This window comes from Schistocerca gregaria, chromosome X, assembly GCF_023897955.1.
Source record: "Schistocerca gregaria isolate iqSchGreg1 chromosome X, iqSchGreg1.2, whole genome shotgun sequence".
NCBI classification, from domain to species: domain Eukaryota; kingdom Metazoa; phylum Arthropoda; class Insecta; order Orthoptera; family Acrididae; genus Schistocerca; species Schistocerca gregaria.
Genome location: NC_064931.1, coordinates 680,784,857 through 680,802,661, shown reverse-complemented (window position 1 = coordinate 680,802,661; position 17,805 = coordinate 680,784,857). Strand labels below are relative to the sequence as shown.

The 17,805-nt window shown below is 39.2% G+C and overlaps 1 protein-coding gene across 5 annotated transcripts in view; it reads left to right on the top strand.

Annotated features, from left to right (window-relative positions):
• Nucleotides 1-17,805, top strand: part of LOC126299616 (inner nuclear membrane protein Man1) — a 315,326-nt gene that overhangs the window by 172,125 nt on the left and 125,396 nt on the right. For all 5 annotated transcript variants that reach the window (XR_007552835.1, XR_007552834.1, XM_049991654.1 and 2 more), the window contains 2 exons: nt 8,530-8,709; nt 16,223-16,403. Coding sequence is in view for 3 of the 5 variants with exons in the window: in XM_049991654.1 (XP_049847611.1) it covers nt 8,530-8,709; nt 16,223-16,403 (361 nt within the window). In the remaining 2 variants the exon portion in view is untranslated. The remainder of the gene's footprint in view (nt 1-8,529; nt 8,710-16,222; nt 16,404-17,805) is intronic.

Genomic DNA, 17,805 nt, shown 5'->3' with positions numbered 1-17,805 from the left:
GCACTGCAGGTTATTCGTGCAATTAATTGCAGTTGTTGAATGAGGCTTTACGAAAACATAAACATTTCTGGTGAAAAAATTGCATGAAGAATTGATTCTAATAGGGAAATAAACGAGATATAAAGCATTAAGAATAACAATAAACAATGTAGTAAGGTAGACAGATTGGATCACAAACTATAAAATTAATTTTCAACCATACTCCTGTCTTGCTTCTACATTTACACTCCGCAAGCCACCCAACGGTGTGTGGCGGAGGGCACTTTACGTGCCACTGTCATTACCTCCCTTTTCTGTTCCAGTCGCGTATAGTTCGCAGGAAGAACGACTGTCTGAAAGCCTCCGTGCGTGCTTGAATCTCTCTAATTTTACATTCGTGATCTCCTCGGGAGGTATAAGTAGGGGGAAGCAATATATTCGATACCTCATCCAGAAACGCACCATATTCGATACCTCATTCAGAAACGCACCCTCTCGAAACCTGGACAGCAAGCTACACCGCGATGCAGAGTACCTCTCTTGCAGAGTCTGCCACTTGAGTTTGTTAAACATCTCCGTAACGCTATCACGGTTACCAAATAACCCTGTGACGAAATGCGCCGCTCTTCTTTGGATCTTCTCTATCTCCTCCGTCAACCCGATCTGGTACGGATCCCACAGTGATGAGCAATACTCAAGTATAGGTCGAACGAGTGTTTTGTAAGCCACCTCCTTTGTTGATGGACTACATTTTCTAAGAGCTCTCCCAATGAATCTCAACCTGGTACCCCGCCTTACCAACAATTAATTTTATATGATCATTCCACTTCAAATCGTTCCGCACGCATACTCTCAGATATTTTACAGAAGTAGCTGCTACCAGTGTTTGTTCTGCTATCATATAATCATACAATACAGGATCCTTCTTTCTATGTATTCGCAATACATTACATTTGTCTATGTTAAGGGTCAGTTGCCACTCCCTGCACCAAGTGCCTATCCGCTGCAGATCTTCCTGCATTTTGCTACGATTTTCTAATGCTGCAACTTCTCTGTATACTACAGCATCATATGTGAAAAGCCGCATGGAACTTCTGACATTATCTACTAGATCATTTATATATATTGTGAAAAGCAATGGTCCCGTAACATTCTCCTGTGGCACCCCAGAAGTTACTTTAACGTCTGTAGACGTCTCTCCATTGATAACAGCATGCTGTGTTCTGTTTGCTAAAAACTCTTCAATCCAGCCACACAGCTGGTCTGATATTCCGTAGGCTCTTACTTTGTTTATCAAGCAACAGTGCGGAACTGTATCGAACGCCTTCCGGAAGTCAAGGAAAATAGCATCTACCTGGGAGCCTGTATCTAATATTTTCTGGGTCTCATGAACAAGTAAAGCGAGTTGGGTCTCACACCATCGCTGTTTCTGGAATCTATGTTGATTCCTACAGAGTAGATTCTGGGCTTCCAAAAACGACATGTTACTCAAGCAAAAAACATGTTCTAAAATTCTACTACAGATCAACGTCATTAGTGTAATTCAGTAATCATCATATAAAAACAGGTTTTCTGTCTCCATTGCTATCAAGCATGAAATGCAAATTTGAGACATTTTTTGTATAGTACCACTCAACAACAGTAAAGCATTTTATAGTATCCAGGGTGATGAGTGGTAGCTGATGCCGTCTGCAAAGTGTGAGGCAGCACAGTACTGCTGAGGCAGCCGCTGCTGGTAGCTGGCACATGGGCCCTGGAGAGCTCTGACGCATTCAACATTCATAAGAAGACAGTATGCCAAGAAATCTTGCCCAAAAAATGTTATTGGACATAACTGTTACTACCAGTGTGTCAGAAAGTGAAATACATTGTAGCTGTGCTACCATTACACTAAAGACTCCAGTATTCAGATGAAAGGCACTATAAAAATGTAGGCAACGAGATGTTTCAAAGTGCGAGATGTTACATTCAGACGGCACGCTGTTTACTGCTAGACCATGGGCATAAACGTAGCGTAGTAACTTGAACAGACAACAAGGCTTCCTCCAGGAACTGCCATAGTTTACAGTGTTGCCAGACTGTGCAGATAGCGGGACTTAGCGAATTATCAACATGGTCAGTTTATTTGTCCCTTGTCACGATCTGCGCGGACTTAGAATCTGCGGCATCTAGCCCTTGGAAGTTTTTATGTCAAAGAGTGTACACAATAAACTACAGATTGATCAGTCCCTAGAAAAGTTTCTGATCAATAACATAAAAAGTACAATCAGTGTGTTAAACCTCCCCTAAAAAAGTGGATTGTATAACAAGATTTAATCTCATACCATGAAAATGACTCTTTCCCTGACCTGACAGAGAAAAAATTATTACCAATGTAATGGGGGAGGATTGGAGAGCACACCCTCTCACAAGGCTTGTGTAATGAACAGGGCCTACAGCCAAGCTCTTCCTTTCTTTGATATGCCTACTTTTTGTGTGTTAGCAACATCTTGTAATGATATATTTAATAAATATACCATTAACACCATGTCACACAGTTTTTCTCTAACACTCACAACTACTTGAAACTATCTAGAATGAGTTCTGACTCTGCAGCCATGTTTGCATTGATCTGAAACTTCTTGCCAGAGTAAAACTGTTCACCAGACTGGGATTTGAACATGGGACCTTTGCCTTGTTATGGCAAGTGGTCTACCAGCTGAGCTATCCAAGCACAATTCATGATCCATCGCCATAGTTTTACTTCTGCCAGTGCCACATCCCCTATCTTCCATACTTCACTGAAATTCTATTGCACACCTTGTGTGACTAACATTCTGGAAAAAAGGATTCCAGGAATGCTAGTCCAGCAAGGTGTACAGAAGAATGTCTGTGAAGTTTGGAAGGTAGCTGACAAGATACTGGTGGAGGTAAAACTGTGAGGACAGGTGAGTTGTGCTGGGATTTCTCAATTGGTAGAGCACTTGCCCGTGAAAGACAAAGGTTTTAGATTTGAGCTCCAGTTGGACAAACAACTGTAATTTTCCAAGAGGCTACTTTAAACGAACTCTTACACAATATTTTAGTTTCAAATGGTTGTCCAAGAGAATAGACAAAAACAAAAAGGTTGGGTCCCTTTCAAAGCACATTCATAATCACTATGTAATGACACTGTTTGATATCGGCTTACAAGGTGGGCTCAGAGACAGTGCCTTTATGCTCATTTTGACCCTGAAGCACTCCTTAGTTTTACCTTTATTGAAATTCTCCACTGACATCATTGCAGCAAGGATGTGCCCTTCAGTACATCCATATCCCAAAGTTTCTCGTCATGTAGATGAATACTCTGCAGTTCGCACTTAAGTGCCTGGCAGAACCACTTTTAGAGTCTTTCTCTACTGTTCCACTCTGGAACACACACAGGAAAAATGAACATTTAAATCTTTCCATTGGGGGGGGGGGGGGGTTCTAAGTTTTCTTATTTTATTACTATGATCAACTCTCCCTATTTAGGTTGACAAATGTAGTGTACTAGGTAGTCTCTTCAGTAGACATGTTGCATCTTCTAATAACACACAGTCCTTGATTCTCTTTCCCCTCAACATGATCTGTGTAATAGTTCCAATGTATGTTGTTTGTAATTGAGGTATTCTGTGGAACAATGACATAACTGAAATGTATTGAGATTACAGAGAATTAAATGTTTTAGATAGGTTTTTTATTCATTTTAAACTCTTGAACACGGACTAAATTTTGGTCAAATATTTGTGAAATATTATGGTTTCAGAATATGTGATGCGATAGTGTAATCTGTAAGAACTACTGACTGATTTGGATTTCAGTTAAGTCATTGTTCCAGAGAATGCTGCAGTTGTAATTCCCACTATTTAGTTTAATTGCCAGCCTTTAGATTTGTGTGGTTTGTTGTGTAACCAAAATTTAATGGATTTCTTTTAATACTCATGCTTGTGACCTTACACTTTCTGTTGTTTAAAATCAGTTGCCACTTTTTGCACCATGCAGGGATCTTGTCTAAATTGTTTTGCTGATGGTTTTGATCTTCTGATGACTATACTGGATCACAAAATGACAGTATCATCTCCAAACTGTCCAAGAGGGCTGCTCAGATTGTCTCCTAAATTGACAGGAAATCATGATACTTCATGGGGAGTCCAAGGTGCTCATCATCTTCATGAAATTCTTCAGAATGCTTATGCCATTCAAAAAACATTAGTTTACTCATAGCTGGACTGACAAACAGCAATATTTAACATTTATAAAACATTACTGCAATTTTTCTTTTCTTATAACAAAACATAATACAAAATCTGTGATCCATTTTTTATTGAATAAATTATGTAAGCTGAACATGTTGCTGGGCACAGTTGATATTTGGTGATAAATAATATTTTTTTGCAGCCACTATTATATTTTAGTTTACTCAATGACCAGTTTCAACAGTATTTAGTTGTCATCTTCAGATCTTCTCAGAAATAATATTAAAGTGCGTGAATTACGTACCAGGGGTATGCCCTGGAGTGCAAATGAGTTGGTCCATAGAACTCCTGGAGCCCGGTCCATGGAACTCCTGGAGTCTGTAGCTATAACAACTCTGCATGCTGCAGAAGCTCAGAGTCATTTTAGATTTAGTGTGGTACAAGAGAACCTGTACTCCTGCATCTTTTTTTTAATGCAGTATTTTATGTCATTTTAATGAGAACCACACTGTGTAGCTGCTTTCATAGAGGGTTACAAACAGAGGGACACAATTTGCCACTCTGTTCTTTCCCTGCTCGTGTTATCAAGATCTTGTTACCTCAATAATTCACTGTGTTTTATGCTGAATTTTGTGCATTCTTGGGGGCAACAGAAGAGATTATATGTGTTGTGACTGCTTTATTCCTCACCTGTTCAAACTCCTGAGTGCCCTTAACCCTTTACAACACTTGTACCCAACAGGTAAAGTAGTCCGTAACATCCTTGATGGTCTTCTCCACCTATGAAGGCTGGGGCAGGAGGTGACTGTCTGTTAGGTGGTAGAGCACGTGGAGCACTACAACAGTGACAATTGTGATACCCCTAGAAGAGCAGGAAGGGGTCATACATTGAAAATCCACAGCATGGTGAAAGTAAGACCTGTATTTTTCCAGTCATCTGTCTGTTATGTACACATTTCAAACAAAGCTTTAACTCTACAGTCTAACACTTTTAGATTACTGCGTTGGATGCAAAACATTGCATGCCAACCCATGTGATCTGTTTCTAAAGTTCCAGGCATTTCTTCATTTATTTAATGTATTTATAAATAAACATTGACTCAAACTTACTAATTTTTATTCATATTTTTCTCAGGCAATTGTTTCGCGTTCCTCACAGACATAATTGGTTTTGTTACCTTGTGATATTCCAATTGGACTCTTGTTTTGCATATTTCATTTTTCCAGTCATACAGTTACTTCTTTGTTTGGCTTTGCTGCTGTTGTCCTGCTCTTTGTTGTTTCCCGCTTGTGAATTCATTTACCAGTTGAAGGAGGAGTGACTTCTGCTTCTGATTATTTGGCTGTAAGTGATACGTACATACATGCATGCAACTGCTGTCTTCTGTAAGCAACAGTTGAGTATTTATGAGTCATTTGATCAATGACGTCCACATCATACTTCGTAGTGTTATAGAAGATAACATTTTCTTCCTTTCCTCTTCACTCACTTGTACTTTAGATTGTAGTGTGCTGAGAGTAGATACCTTCCCCTTCCCGTTCCCATTCCCTTTGTACACTGTCAGGGTCATTATGGCTTATCAGTCTCTTCCATAAAGATGGAGGAGTGTAAGTCAGAACTGTTGTTCTTCATGTGGCTGTGAATTTGTAGGCAGTTTGTTGTTCATTGTTCCCACAAACAACGTTTTCTTTCTTTGAAATTTCTTCTTTGATGGAGGAATGTGAAAAAGTTGTCTGTTGTCATGTTCTGTTCACAATTTAGTAATAGCGCCTGTGGTGAAGAAGACATATCCTTCCAGTGGCTAGTTGTCAGGTTGGTCGTCCTTACCAAGGTACAGGAAGGCATTGCAAATGTTCTTTGATGCCTGCAGCCGTCCACACCTTCACCACAAAACACCTATGAAGTGTGATAGCAGTATATTACTTCCAGTTCCTGCAACAACATGGTCCACGTGGCGTCTAGTATATCATTCTGAGTGTTTTTAATATGCAGCATAGAATGTCTAAAATAAGTCAGAAGGCACTGATGATGAAGTCATCCACTCAATGGCAAGCATATGCAGTGGGCACTTCTCTCTTCTTAAGGACATTCAAAGCAGCCAGTTTTCCAGGTGATGGCACATTAAAGACCTACCATTTTGTTCCAATCTGTAGCAGCCAACTTCACTGTTGTGCCAGTTGATTCTTGAGGTAATGGATGAAAACTGAAATGGAGAGACACGTAATGACAGAAACTCCTCCTCTGCCTGTCTTCATTTGGCAGAAAATCACCATCTGAATCTGATCAAGAAGTTTCTGATTCAGTATCTTAGTTCTTGACAATATTGAAAACATCATATTTAGTAAGGCCATGCTGATGTGACATCTGGTGTGCTAACAAAAGGCTGACAGCATATAAAAGCTTATTGCTCTCTGCTGCCTTCAGGTGTGTATTGTGCTACTCTCCTCTGTACTTACTTGGGCCCTGATCTCATCCTGATTGGGCTGTAGTTGCATTGCCAGGTTTACAGCTCAGCAGCACTTTCTGCTTTGAGGTTGTCAGACCCAGTCAGTCATTGTGGAGTAAGATTGGCCACCTGGTGTCTTCTGGACTAGTCCTGTAGACAGTCTTCTTGCCAAAGCAGGTTTCTTCCCTCTTCAGTACCAACTTGTGCTTGTATATGCAGTCACCATCTGACAGTTTCCTAATTATCTAACTTACCAAATTCTTTTTGCATTCAAGGGCATTGACCTCCTGTCACCCACCATTTGGTGGTATTACCAATATTACCAGTTTGAAAGTGCCTTGAGGCCCTCTGCCAAGACCTCCACTTAACCTCCTTAGAATGTGCTCCTCGTATTTCAGTAATCTAGTACAAGGATCTAAAGTTTGTTGTCCTCATGACCCTTTGGCACCTGTTTCTCTTAGTTCTTCAGGAGTATCAGGAGGCTATGGTCAATCACACTGACAACTCTAAAACCAGAGTAGGACGGGATGTACTTTTACATCATCTGTCAGTCAGGAACAATATTTGTTGCAGGGCACATTTAGTGTTTTTACAGTGGAGCTGATAGCCATTAACACAGCCCTATGTCTTATTAAACAGGCTCCCTTAAGTGCATTTTAATTTGTAGTGACTCATTTCTGTTTCTGGTGTTATATTTGTGAATGTTGTCAAACTGATTTATTGTTGACAACAAATTTCATAAGGCAATAAATGTACTGTGAGGTTGCTGCCAGTATGAACAAGTGTTTAAATAGCTGTGTACAAGATATTCTATAATGGGACCACATATAACTTTTTCCCTCAGTGACAAGTTACTCCAGAATATGATGCCATAAGTGGTATTATCCATAATGCAAATGTTGCAGACCTTAGACATTTAAGATTATTTGTAACTTGTTGCTTCCAGTTCAGTTTCTTACCAATATAAACCCCTAATAATTTAGAATATTGTGTTTCATTCAGAGATTTGCAGTTGTTGATTATTTTTAATGGTATGGTCACATGTTGTACAGAATTGAACTGCACTTATTGTGTTGTATTTCAATTCAGTGACAGTCCATTTGTACAGGACCAGTTATCACTTTTCAAGAAAATACTATCTACATTTTCAGGTGGTGAAGTTACTCCTGTAGTCTTCATTATAGTATTTGCATAATCATCATTATAGTATTTGCATGAACACTATTTCGTCTTATTGGATATATGATGGAAGAACTCAAGGGTCATTAACACTAGAAGTTCCGTGGACCTGTAATTTATTTCTGCTGCCGCCTTGTAAAGCTAGATGCAACAGCAGTTGATCTGAATTGTGTGCACTCTGACTTTGCACATGTGCTACTCAAATCAGCCACCAAGTCTGAGCATGCACAAATCAAATCAGCTACCACTGCTTCTAATATTTCTAGGCAGCAGCACAAATGTAGTACATGTCCACTGGACCTTTGATAAGTTTGTGGCTTTGAGTTGCTCAAAGATTAGAATTTCCAGTCTGTGCCAATCTGTGCTTGCTGTGTATTTATCACAGAGTGAAAGAAGTTGCTTGGTGTCTAAGAAACACACACACACACACACACACACACACACACACACACACACACACACACACAAACAAACAAAAAGTTTAACAAAAAAGGGTGTATTATATGTATAAATTTTTTAAGGCATGTGACGTATCAGATAACCACAAATACTGCACACTGGCTGAAGACCCTGACTGTCAAGTAAGATAGCTTCAGTTTGTAATATTTTACCGTGTTATCATTAGAAAAATTGAGAAAAAATTACAGTTTACTATTTTTAAGAGTATTTATGAATCAAATTTGAATTACTTTTTGCATTGTGTTAACTTGGTTCCTCTTGTTTTCTAGAGAAACTGTGTGCCGAGGGATAAGCTGCACGCAGCTACCAGTTTATTTAAGATTGTTGCTCCACTCATTCAAGAGAAATCTGAAGAATATGCATGCCTGTCGCTATATGGACAAGCAGAACGGACACTTTTGACAAGTTCTGCTCTCTTGGCTTACGTGAAAGAAAAGGGATATTCTTATGTAAGTATAACACTTATTTGGCAATGACAATGTATTGATATCTGCAGTCACTTGAGAACCAAGATTTTGTTGTGTTAGTTGCTTTGCATTCTTCTCTGCAATGCTGGGGCAGTGCAACTAGCATTGACAACATACACCTCAGATTTTTATGTAATGATGCACAGACAGAAAATTTGCCACTCCCAGAAGACATGAAGCTAATACCATGTAACACCATCTCTAGCCTTGATAATGTGTACAAGTCAGTGAAGGAAAGACTCCACCAGTTTGTTCAGATGTTTTCTGTAGCATTAAGATTGGATGATTTAGTATGACAGACGAGCTATGATAGGTTACCTGAGAGTTTGTAGAACTAGGAATGTGTGCATGTAGCTGTGTGAACATAGTTGTTGTCATCTTGGAAGACAGAAGTATCCACAGCATACTCATCATGAAGAGGTAGGAAAAAGGGCAACATTTAAATAAACATCCTACTTCATGTTGATAGTCACCTGAAAGAGTGGGCCTTAGTCACAATAACCATCTGAACTACACCCCACATACACTGTGGCTTAAAAGCCACATTGGGCTGTTAGTGCACTGAGTATCTCACATGATTTGAAAAGAGGTGAAATTGTGATTTGTCAGACTTAATTATTTGCCTCAAAACTTCTGTTGTCCAGTTTCTGTGCAGTTTGGTGATTGCAGCTTTATGAGCAGCTTTTAGCAATGCTCTTGAATAGATATTGCACTTGTTTGGCAACTGGTATTCTTTGCCTGCTTAGTGTAAATGCATAGATACATTTCCAGTGTGTTAATTTTGTGTGTATTACAAATTTGTGTGGGGGCCTCAAGTGTACCTACAGTCATATATATTTAAAGTGGTCAACAAATTGATTTGCTAGAGAAATGGTAATTGATGATAATTTATACAGATGTAGAAATCATTTGTAAGTTTAAACTACTGTAATATATGTAAGTTAAAGGATTAAAATGAAATATGGTGATAATTTGAACACTGTAATGTGTGTTGGCAACAGTGATAGATACAGATACAATATACACCAGTAGACTATCCATTGCACTTAATGTGTTTTCTACTCACACACTGATGGCATTCAGAATGTCAATAAAATTTGCAATGCCCACTCATTGGTATTTTTCCCTTTTTCACAGTAAAATTTGATTAATTTAATATAACTATATAACTTTAGGCCAACTTTCATTCTCTGCTGAAAATGTGAAATCTCTTGCAAGAACTGTGATTTGAACCCACACACACTGTGATATAAGTGCAGGCTGTTTATCACGTGTTCACCAGCCCAGTTAGCAAGTATTTGCCCCATTATGCACATATTAATGAATCACAATCACTTGGAAACTATTAATTAGTTTGTGGACTTGATATGTGTAAATAAATTTTCCTGATTTTTTTTCCTCCAGTTTCCTAATGATACTAAGTAGTTGAAAACAAATTGTACTTCATTACTTTTAATCTTAATTGTTTTTAAACAAAAGTGTAGTGATGTATATTCTTTCAAAGAGTTGCTATTGAGTCCCCCCCCCCCACTAATATGCCAAAGTTCATCAAAGGCAGCAGGACACAGGTTCTGGCTTCTTGGGAAATCTTAAATTAAATTGCCACAGAGATATTATAATGAGATTGATATTATAATGAGATTGATATTGAATGTAAAGACAAAAGTTGTTATACATGAATAGGTGTCTGTTAAGAAGTATCTGATCTCTGATGAGCACTGTTCGTCAGTATTCTGCACCAGTGTGCAGATGTGTTACTTGGAGGATGAGATTTTTTGTGTCCATATAGAAAAGATTGCTTTTACTGTTGTTAAAGTGTAAACTATTTGGGGGGAGGGGGTGATGCTTTGTGGCTTTATGGTAAATCACACCACTCTCTCGTTCCCCCATGGGACTCTCAACTCTTTTGTGAATGCATTTGTTGTTAGCATTGGGCCTCAAGCCATTGCTGTACTTCCTCTGTTTTTGTGCTACAATTCTACATGCTGACTATTTTCTTCTCAGATTTATTCTCTAGTACAGATTACTAGCTGAAAACCTAGTTAATTCGTAGGGTGTCAGTTGTGACTTTTCCTGCCCAGTTCCTTTTATTTTACACCACATATTTCACTTAATTTAAATTAGTCCCAAAATATGAATTTGACCTCCACCCTTTTCAAAAATTTTGCAGATTGCTTGGGCAGTGTGGTAATGGTCACTCTTTAAACAGCATGGTAACCAATCTATGAGACAGGTTATTAGGTACCCATATGGTGGTAGCCCCATGACCATGCACGGATCACACTATGATGCCCAAGATGTTAGCTCCCCCTGCATGCTGAGGAGTAGTGCCTGTCTGCCTGGGATTCTGGTCACTGGGAATCATGCTGCTAGGTGACCTTTGCTATGTGTGCAGCACCATGAGGACAGCCCTAGTTTGGAGTAAGCATTGGCATGGCATATATTTGATGTTATGAAATTAATTAAGTTATCAGCCAGTGACCATAAGGCTCCATCAGTCTCTTCAGACAGACCAATATTCAGAGCAGATAGTTATGACCATTGGCCATGCCATGGAAGGAAAACAAAACTAAGCAACTTGCAGACACTGATTCCCTCAACTCCTGGTTTATACTCAAACAGATAAAGAAGGGCCTTTCTTTCCACTATGAGAATATTCTTTGTGGAGAATACTGAAAATGTATTTGGGAAACACTCTTCCTACAGTAAATTATGAAGTGGTTCCATCTTAATAAACACTTTAAGGTCCAGGCACTTTTAAAAAATTCAGGCCCAGAAAACAAGACATTTATGTTGTCATTTAAAATGTTACTGGAAAGTTTGTGTTTGACTTGTCTTAAAAGGCAATACACACTAAAAATGACAAAACTTAAAGGTTTATTTTCATATTTATTTTAGTTATTTGGTGTTTTAAAAATTTTAGAGTCATGATGGTAAAAAGTATATGATTAAAAAAGTGCAAGGTGAGTTATTGAGCAGTTTCACAAGTAATTGGCTTTTGCATGAAAAAATCTGTAGTTTTCTTGCATGCAAAGAGATATATTGCATTCAGACCAATACCAGATTGTTTCTTACGTGTTCGCTTTGCCAGTGGTCTCCTCTTTTCCAATCAAATCTTGGAAATCCACATTGGATGCTGCTTCATCATGAGAGTCATTTGTAAAAAAGATGAGATTAAGACAAGTAAAACAAAAATGAACTGTAATCACAGCAGCAGTATCTGTAGCAACAATACTAGTGATGAAAAATTATAGCAGAATGCAGAATACTTCAATATGAATCTTCTTCAGTCTGTTTCCACTGAGATTTTCTCCCTACGACCCAAAATCATTTAATTATTCTTACTGAGCTTCCAAAATTTCGTGGTTACTCAACAAATGTGACATATTTGCATCATAATTACAGCAAACAGCAAAACCTGATGAATACACGCACGAAATTTATGAATGTGTGACTGCACATTGGCTCAGTTAGTTGCAACAGCAGTTCTTACGTACACTTCTGTTTCTTTCAAATTAATTCTAGAAATTGACAACAAAAAGTAGCACCTGTCAAAGGACAGATACAGTGATGTCTCATATAAATAGGTGCAGTTTTCAAGTGATAGGTTGCTTATGCTTCGAGAAAATTACGGCCTGAGCTACAGTTCGGCATAGTCTTTTGAACACAGCACTGTTTCCCAAGTAATACTTGGGCTTTGTCCTCAAAGTGTTGAAGTGGAAAATCCTACTCAGTCCCAGGCATTTTCTGTTGTAAACAACTTGGTGATGTACGCCCCATAAGAACCTAAGCATGGTACATGGATTATTTTTTCTTTTTTTTTTCATTAAAATCTAGTGCTACAGATTGATGAAGAACTAGGCAGACAGTTGGAGACATTATTGTTCCACTTTGCATGTCATACATCAATGCCTGCCTGGATGACATGGTTGACGTTGGCATATTCATCCTTGCTTTTGAGGGGTCCACGTCCAGAGGAGGCCAAAATCATGTTACTGCTGAAGTGTGGAGCCATATTTCCCACCCCTGATACAGTGCCTTAAGTGCCAGTCCTGGCCACTTCACAAAAACTCACCATGTGCTATACCGGTTGAGGAAACGACCTTTTTCTCCAATCTCCAAAGTGTGCTACCCTAATCAAGCAGCACAAAATCCAGGAACTGTATGTCATAAATGACTTCTGATATTTTGTATCTCGGAAAAAAAGATGATCATTTTGGCCAGTCTCAGTGATATCGACTTTCACCAGTATTCTGGCTAGGTCATCAGCAGTATGGTACCTCAGTATTGACATTTGGGATGCACAGAAGTAAACTTGATCTGGGGGCCATAGGCCCTCCCATCTTTGGGAACCACTCCCCATACTGGACTGGAAAAGCATCATCATCATCTTGTGTATACTGGTGACAGGGCTGTTTTTCCAGAACCCCTTTCCCAGAAATTCACAGATCAGGAACCCAACAAGTTGAAAGAGCCCCCCAACTTTGGGTTCCAAGGCTGCCTGCTCTTCTTCCATTGCTACACCCACAGATAAACCCTCACAAGAATCTTGACTGCAAAAACCTGTGAAAGAGAAAAAGAAGAAATCTTGTGGAAAGGCTACTTTTGGGACCCCCAAGGTACCACATGCACAAGCTGTTGGACCCCAAACCGATTTTTGGTGGTGATGATTCACCTCCAGCAGTGACAGATAGTGATATTGTGGTGTGACCCATCCTCTTCAGGCCTAACCAGGAGAGTCTCAATGTGAAACTCTAATGGAAATGTAGTTGATATTACTGTCACTTGCCAGAACCACAATTAATTTACTCTTGTTTTGTGATCTGTGTTACTCTCCAAGAAACACATTTCACTGTTGACTTTCTCTGACTCTTAAAGGTCACCGTACATTCATTCTGAACTGTACTGGCTGCGAGAGTGCATGTGGAGAAATCTGTACATAGGTTTGGTCATCAATGGGTGGATTCACCTTAATACCATGATGGAATAGCGTTGTGCTGCAAAAGAGCACTGCAATCACCAATCATAATGTTTATTTACTTTCAGGCAGGGCACTTACTTTGTTGAGATGCCTACTTCAGTCCACCTACTCTCCCACTGAATAAATGCTTCTCAGAGTTCTTGCCACTACCCATTTGTCAGTCTTGGACTCAGAACAACTTCCTCGTTAATCATCAGTAGATTTCAGTAGGCTGTGTAGTGCTTTTATATGCCATAAAGACATCACAAAGGCATGGAACTTCCATATGCTACAAGAGAGTAACATCGATGTCTTAAGTCTGAGGAACATTGGTAGCAATGCTGATTTCACTAGATGGTGGATGGCTCGGCTAATTTTCTGTTGTCTGCAGCATCAAGCACTAACTTCTATTTACCACCAAGGGTGTAGCCAGAATCTCGATTAAAGTTTTTGTTACAGATGATGATCTGAATGAATTCTGTGATGACAGAATCCCAATGAACAGAAGTATTGGATAATATTTACACTTTGGGACTGTGTTTGGCAATAGCAGATTTGTCAGAATATTGATATTCGATGTGGCATTGTTGTTCTCAGCAGTTTTATGGACTCATTTGTACAACTAGTCAATGTAACTGCTACCTCATTCACAGGTATTATGTAAATTACAGTAGCACCGTGACCAAGGATGTCTTTTACTCAACACAGCAAGTTTGTAATGTTCATGAATGGTTTTAAAATGATTGATTACTAGGGCTCTGCCTATTTAATTAGTTGTATCTCCAAAGAAAGGCAGGAGTACTATGGGCTTATACCTTTCTGATGATTGGATATTTGTGTTTGTTTCTTAGAGATGGCTAACTTAAAATCTTAATGACTTTTACATAACATAATTCAGCAACTATATATGTAAGTTGCACACAGACTACTGAAATCTCCTGATCATGACAAGGGAGTAAGTCATCAAAAGCTCAAGATTGAATACAAATCTGACAAGGCAAGAACTCTGTGAAGCATTTATTCAAGAATCTCCCTGTGAAAACTATGTTGCCATGTCTATTCCATTTTCCCTTGCTTGGGGATTTCGGTGTGCTTCACCCCATATGGAGAAGTACCACTTCAGCTGGTTGGGGCCTTCAAATTGTCTCGCTTCTTTCTGATCTTTATCTGTCTCCCCTCAATGAATGTACTCCTGCCAACTTCAGGGCTGCCTGTGGTACGTTTTTGGCTATCAGCCTTATACAGTCTCCTCTCCCAGTCTTAATGCTTTGCTACAATGGTCATTACATGGTAATCTTTGTGACAGTGACCACTTTCTGATAATTCTGTCACTCCATTGTTCCTGCCTGATGGCCATATTACCACACAGATCTTTTTGAAGAGCCACCTGGCAGTTGTGTACCTCTGTCACTCCATTGTTCCTACCTGATGGCCATATTACCACACAGATCTTTTTGAAGAGCCACCTGGCAGTTGTGTACCTCTGCCAAATTGCATCGATGAGGCTGTGGGAGACTTATCCAACATAATCATCTGGGCTGCTGAAACTGATGTCCCCCTTTCTATGGACAAACTCCTCTGCTGGCTGGTGCCGTGGCTGTCCAAAGATGCTAAAACAGTTATTCAGGATCATCAAAGGGCCCTATATAATCTTGAGCAACATTCTTCACGGATCACTCTTATCACTTTCAAGCAGCTCTGTACCAATGCTAGCTGTCTAGCTAAATGCAGTAAGGAAAAATGCTGAAGCACTATGTCTCCTCCTTGGAGAATGTGCCTCTCCACTTCAGGTGAAGGCCAAACTCTGTAGTGTGCTGGGGCACAAAAGATCAACAACTGTTTTGGGTCTCATCTTTCATGGCGGTACAACTACTTATGCGTTGAATATTAACAAACACCTCGTGACCCACTTGCATTGCATCGGCGTTCTCTTCTTACACAGCTACCTTTTGAGTGTAATATTTTTATGTTATGCTGTGTAAATTAGTATGTTGCATTTGAAATGCTGATGAACGCAGTCAATAAATGTTTGGCGACTTTTGTCAGGAATTTGTAATAATGCAGTATTATTAAAGTGGCATATACTTGAGTAAAACTGGGAAGCTGTACCTATGCAGTCTCATTAATGTAGATATAACTGAGTTAATAATGTACTTAGAGTCTAATCAGTGTGTTTCTCAGCCTCATGATACATTGTCTAGATTAATCACATTTATAACATCAAAATTGGTGACACAAACTGTTAAATAAACTCATCCAAACACTTTGTGCTACAAATTTGTAGTGATGATAATAGGGATTTCTCTTTTCCTTTTGATATGAGCGTATCATCATACTTACTTTTTATGTTGTTAATTCCGCTTTTTAGTTTGTAATTGAAGTGTTTATTATTGATAAACTTTCAAAATAATGTAAGAACACTTTCTCAGAAAATGTAAAACACTTAAGATTAATTTTTCTTCATGAGTTTAAGTGTGGTGATTATTTTATTATTCTATATTTCTGTACATACAATAACAGTAGCTTAATTTTCAGGACCAAGATGACATTAAGAATGTGGATGTTCTCATATTATTCAATCGTCACTGGGGATATACACTAAACAGGACAGGTGGAGGAGAAGTTATGTATGTTTATACAATGAGAGCACCTTTTAAGTGCTATTTAATGTATCATCTCAGTTGGTTCGTGAATCGATTGGTCGAAGCTACACTTTGTAAGTTGCACACATTTAATTACTTATTTGATTAATTGTAGATTAAGAAGGCTTTCAGCAAGGTAAAAGTAGGATTGATGTTTTCAAATGATCATAGCTAATCATAAAGTAACATTTATGAAATAATTAAGTTGTTTAACATTTCTGAACTTAGCATAAGAACTGCAATTTGTATGACTTGTCTATTTATATGTCTCACCTCTCACAAATCTAGTATGAAGTGCAAAATTGTAGCAAGTGACTTAAGTAATACAACACAATATAATTTTTCTATATTAAATGCTGATTGAGCACTGTGTAAATAATTCCATTAACATTTGACAACAGGCAATGCAGAACAATTGCTTCACCATTTCCCTTTAAATTCTAAACTCAAGGTGGCAAGAAAGAAACATTCTTTGTTGAAGTTTTACACTGAGGTGACAAAAGCCACACTAATAGTGTGTTGGACCTCCTTTTGCCCAGCGTAGTGCAGCAACTTGACATGGCATGGATTCAACAAGTTGTTAGAAGTCATCTGCAGAAATACACAGCTGTCCAAAATTAAAGCAACAAACAGAAATTTGCAAGGTTGTGTATGGCGTGTGACCACCTCTGATAAAAAGGCAGGCCTGACAATGACGAGCATGCTGAAATGAGTCATGTCTTGCGTTGAGGCAATAACACCCATTCTTCCTGCAGAGCTGCTCGCAGTTGTGGAGAGTGTTTGGTGGATGCTGACGTGATGCAACCCATCTCCCTAGTGCATCCCAGGCATGCTCTATGGGATTCAAATTGGGAGGGTGACCAGACCACGCCAAACATACAATATCTTCTGTTTTCAAGAAAATGTCTACCATATGTGGTCTAGGAGTATGAAGTCTGGGGCCACAGCACCTTGCGACAACTGCAGATGAGGTCCCAAGACCTCATCATGATACCAGCAGTTAAACCTTGCCAATTCATCCATGCAATTTCATAACGAGTGGTTCAAATTGTAAACATAATCCCTGCAGATGCGATTAGGGATCCTCCTCGATATCAGTCTCTTTCCACAATATTTGGGTCCTGGAATTTCGTTTCATGTTCCCTCCAGATGTGAATCCATCGAGAATCACTCTCCAGACTAAATCAGTACTCATGTCTGAAAACAACAGTGGCCCACTGTTTGACCATCCAGGTGCTATGTTGACGACTCCACTGTAGACGTTCCTTTGTGCAAAGGAGGTAGTCAGAGGTAGACATGCAGCAGGTCTCTGACAGTAAAGGCCACTCTACTTAAGCCTTCTGCACACTGTTTGCCATCATGGCCAGGGCTGCAGCAAGCTCACATGCCAGTTGCTGTGCATTACTAAAGCAGTACTGTCATGCCCTTATAGCCAAATAACGGTCCTCTCTTCTGAAGTCACACTTGATCGGCCCC